Source organism: Lepidochelys olivacea, assembly GCF_965140295.1.
Source record: "Lepidochelys olivacea isolate rLepOli2 genome assembly, chromosome: 20".
Classification (NCBI taxonomy): domain Eukaryota; kingdom Metazoa; phylum Chordata; order Testudines; family Cheloniidae; genus Lepidochelys; species Lepidochelys olivacea.
The window spans coordinates 2,742,071-2,745,892 of NC_140430.1; the positions used below are offsets into that span (position 1 = coordinate 2,742,071).

The window sequence follows — 3,822 nt, forward strand, 5'->3', positions numbered from 1 at the left end:
AGCCAGAGTTCACCTGCCTGCTGGTGGGGGGATCTGGCAGCCGACTGCTTTCAAGCCCTGCCCTTGCGTACCTAGTGCTGGTCAGCCATGGATCTCAAAGCACTTGACAAACGGGCCCAAGTTAGGGCCAGAACCCAGAAGTCCTGGCTCCGACTGCCCCGCTGTAATTACTAGCCTGCACTTTCCTGGCTGGTAACAAAACCCTGCGAATGCCGAGCTGCATTAGCCAGGCCGAGGCTGGACTGGGCAGGCTGCAGGAGACGATTTGACCCCAGGGTCTTTCATGACTCAAGTTGCAGTGGGGGAGGTTTAGGTTGGATATCAGGAAACACTATTTCACAAGGAGGGGTGTGAAGCACTGGAATGGGTTACCTGGGGAGGTGCTGGAATCTCCTTCCTTAGAGGTTTCTAAGGCCCTTGACAAAGCCCTGGCTGAGATGATTTAGTTGGGGATTGGTCCTGCTTTGAGCAAGAGGTTGGACTAGATGACCTCCTGAGGTCTCTTCCAACCCTAATCTTCTATGTGATATGATGATATCTGGGAGAAATTTGGCCACCCAGCACCTTTGAGACCTGCTGATCTTTAGACTCAACTCGTGGCAGCTGGCTGCCCTGGGTCAGGCTAACCCTGGCCGGAGATCACATGCCCCTTATCAAGGTCATGCACAGGCGCTCATGCTGAGTTGGCAAGTGGCGGATGGGGTCCTTCCCTCCTCCCCAGAGCACCACCTAGGGAGCTGGAAATTGGCCGGAGAGACTCCAGCCCCCGTGCCCACTGTGGCTGAGAGAGCCAGCCACCAGGGCCAGAGCTGAGACCCACCAAACTCATTGCACATGGAGGCCACAGCTGGGCATGAAGCTGGGCTGGCTGTGAGCCAGCTCCCCTCCCCGGAACCCCCCCATCATGGACACCAGCACTGAGCTCAAGGAATGGGCAGCGCCCCGCTTTATTCACACCCAGACCGATGGCGGCACGAAGGAGCTGGCCGTGGTGACGGGGCTGGAGGAGCTCATGGGCAGGGCGTCGGACGGCTCCACCTGCCGGAAGTAGCTGATCAGAGACCGCACCCCCACTTTGATGGCCGGCTTCAGACCCATGCCTATGCCGAGGCCCAAGCTGCCCGCTGGCCCGCCCACGAGCCCCAGGAGGACGTCGTAGCTCAGGTCCAGGGCCGCCTCAAGGCCCCGCTCCTTGGCCAGCTCCGTGCAGTTCTGGAAGGCGTAGTAGATGCTGGTGCCCATGTTGTAGTAAGTGCTGACCAGGGGCACCCACTCCAGCAAGCCATGCACCTTCCGCTCCTGCTTGCTGCTGCAGGCCTCCGGGCTCCCGCGCCGGTTCCTTCCTGCCCAGCGGCACCGGTGGAGCCAGGCCTGGGCCCCGTGGCCTGGCCGGGAGTAGGCGCCAGGCTGTCCGATCACCGAGAAGGAGGCGGTCCCGTTGGAGGTCACGCCGGCGCAGGCAGACCCCAGCCTGTGGCAGGCCACGGCGGCAGCTGGGAAGGCGCCATGGGTGCTGACCACCGGGCCCAACAGCAGGGAGCTGTCAAGCCGGGCCAGGCCCGAGCATCGCCAGGGGCCCGCACCTGCCAGCTGATCCCTGTTGAAGAGCAGGGGGGTCCCACCTCTCCTGGGGGTTCCCGGGAGTCCTGCTATCCCCAGCAGCAGTGCGTTGGCATCATCCACCCCCACCGTCCCATAGAGCCGCAGCACCAGCCCCTTGGCCTGGCGGGGGCAGCCGGCCCCTTGAAGGGAGAGGGCTAAGGCCCCGATGATGAGGGTCTGGGGCAGCGGCGGGAGCTGGGAGAAACCCTCCAGGGCCTCGGGCAGCAAATCCTGGCAGGAGACCCCCACCCGTGGGAGCCCTGGCTGGGGAAGCCGCCCTGGGAGGGAGTCAAGCAGCACCCTGGCAGCAGCCTGATGGGAGCTGGGTGCACCGGGAGAAGCGGGGAGGGAGGCCACTTCCATCCCTGGGGGCTTGACGGTCCCAGCAGCGCCTCCCGGTGTGGCGGGCAGCTGGAGGCCCTGTAGCTCATGGCACAGCAGGAGCAGGCAGAAGTGGAGAACTGGCTGTTGCATGGCGGGCCGGTCTTTCGGGGGCGCAGCACAGACCCTGCTGAAGAGGACACGTCACAGACACAAGACTCCGGAGCCCCTCCCTGCAGCAGGGGATCTTCTGGCAGGGGATGCCAGCTACTCCCACAACTGGGCTCAAGGGACCAGCCTTTGGCTTCTGGAGACCAGGGTTCAAATGTGCAGTGCCTGGCTGGGATAGGAGACTGCGGGTCAGGGTGACCGCAGAGCTGGTGGGGGGCAGCATGGCCTAGTAGACACAGCGCTGGCCTGGAACTTGGGAGGCCTGGCTTCTATTTCCAGCTCTGCCTGGGCCTGGGCCTCAGTTTCCCCACTGAAAAGCACTTTGAGATCTGCAGTGGGACATGCAAGCGAAGAATCAGGCATCATTATCACAGGGGAGTCCAGTCCTGGGAGAGCAGGTGGCTGGAGGTTGGGATTGAGGAGCACCCGCAGTCCCTTTGAATTCCCAAGGGTGCCCATAGGCCGAGCCCCGGGAGCCAAGCACGGGGGCGGGGGGGGGGGGGCTTCAGACAGCAAAGCAGGTCCTCATTTCCCAGTGTTGCAGCAGCTGCACTAACCTGTGGGGGGTGGGACGGACAATGCACCAGGGAGGAATTCTCTTCCCGCCCCAGGAAACAGTGAAGCTGGTGGGCACCAATTTGGCCATTCCCACTGAGCTGCCTGAGATTGGAGGAGAAGAGCCCCCACCATCAGCAGCCCAGGGCAAGGGGAAAATGCCCCCCCACCCCAAGCTCAGCCACACAGGCCCCCTCCAGCTCAACATGTCTGATTGACACAGGCAGCCTCCAGTCCTCCGCCCCTATGGGCAAACAGGGCATTTCCCCCCACGCCCAGCTCAGTGGCATGGATTTGCACACCGATAGCAGTCCCCCCCAGCCCCCAATGACAGAGCTGCTCCCCACCGGTCCCTGCTGGGGTTTGGCAACCAACCCTGGTGCAAAGGCCTTGTGTAAACGTGCAGCCCCCCCGGGCCTCAGCAGCCTCAGGCAGCGAGAGCAGTGGGGACAAACCTCTGAGGCAGGGGGGTGGTTACAGCCTCCACTCACCTGGGCACAGACGAGATCAGGAGCTCCTGGGCACCGGGAGGGATGGCAGGATGCCTGGCCCAGAGCCTGCCTGGCTCCTTTTATAGCCCACCTGGGGGAGGTCTCCAGACCAGGTGATCCCTTATCAGGCAGCTGATTGCAACAGCCTCGGGCCCCTGCTCCCCCCTTCCAGGGACAGGCGTGACAGCTTTCCCCTCTGCAGCCCCTACATGCTCTCTCTGCAGCAGGGTGACCCTGCCCTGGCAGGGTGACCGCTGGGCAGGCAGGGACCACGGGGCTGGGAGGGGAGGGCAGCAGGGACCACGGGAGCTGGGTGAGGCCGGCGCGGGTGTTGTCCCTGCCCTGGCTGAGCTCATGCCAGGGCCTCTGTTCACCTTGTTTTTGTAGCTGTTGGTAAAAAGAAGTCAAAGACCCCTCTCCCCTGTGCAATGTCACCAGGCTGGGCCAGGGCCCCTCCCAGCTGGCTCTAGGGTAGCAGACACTGCAGGCATGGGGGGGAGAGGAGAACCATCCTAGGGGCTGAGGACAGTGTAGGGAGGGGAGACCTGAGCCGGGGTGAGAATAACAGGGCTCTGCTCCCCTCCCGCATATGGGGCCAGAACCCAGGAGTCCTGACACCCTGTCCCCTCCACGCCCAGCAGCCCTGGCCCACCCCCCACCACTGCAGAAGGGAGACAAGAGG

At 63.4% G+C, this 3,822-nt stretch overlaps 1 protein-coding gene across 2 annotated transcripts; it reads right to left on the reverse strand.

Moving 5' to 3' along the window:
* Positions 1-923: 923 nt before the first annotated feature.
* On the reverse strand, positions 924-3,722 carry APOF (apolipoprotein F). Of its 2 annotated transcripts, none has more exons than XM_084610003.1 (2): positions 3,141-3,722; positions 924-2,110 (listed from the first exon to the last, which is right to left on the reverse strand). In XM_084610003.1, the coding sequence occupies exon 2, from the start codon at positions 2,074-2,076 to the stop codon at positions 952-954; it is 1,125 nt and encodes a 374-aa protein (XP_084466129.1). In that variant the 5' UTR covers positions 2,077-2,110; positions 3,141-3,722; the 3' UTR covers positions 924-951. The 2 variants fall into 2 exon arrangements, with proteins under 2 accessions (XP_084466129.1, XP_084466128.1); XM_084610002.1 differs by having other exon boundaries at positions 924-2,113.
* Between the last annotated feature and the right edge of the window lie 100 nt (positions 3,723-3,822).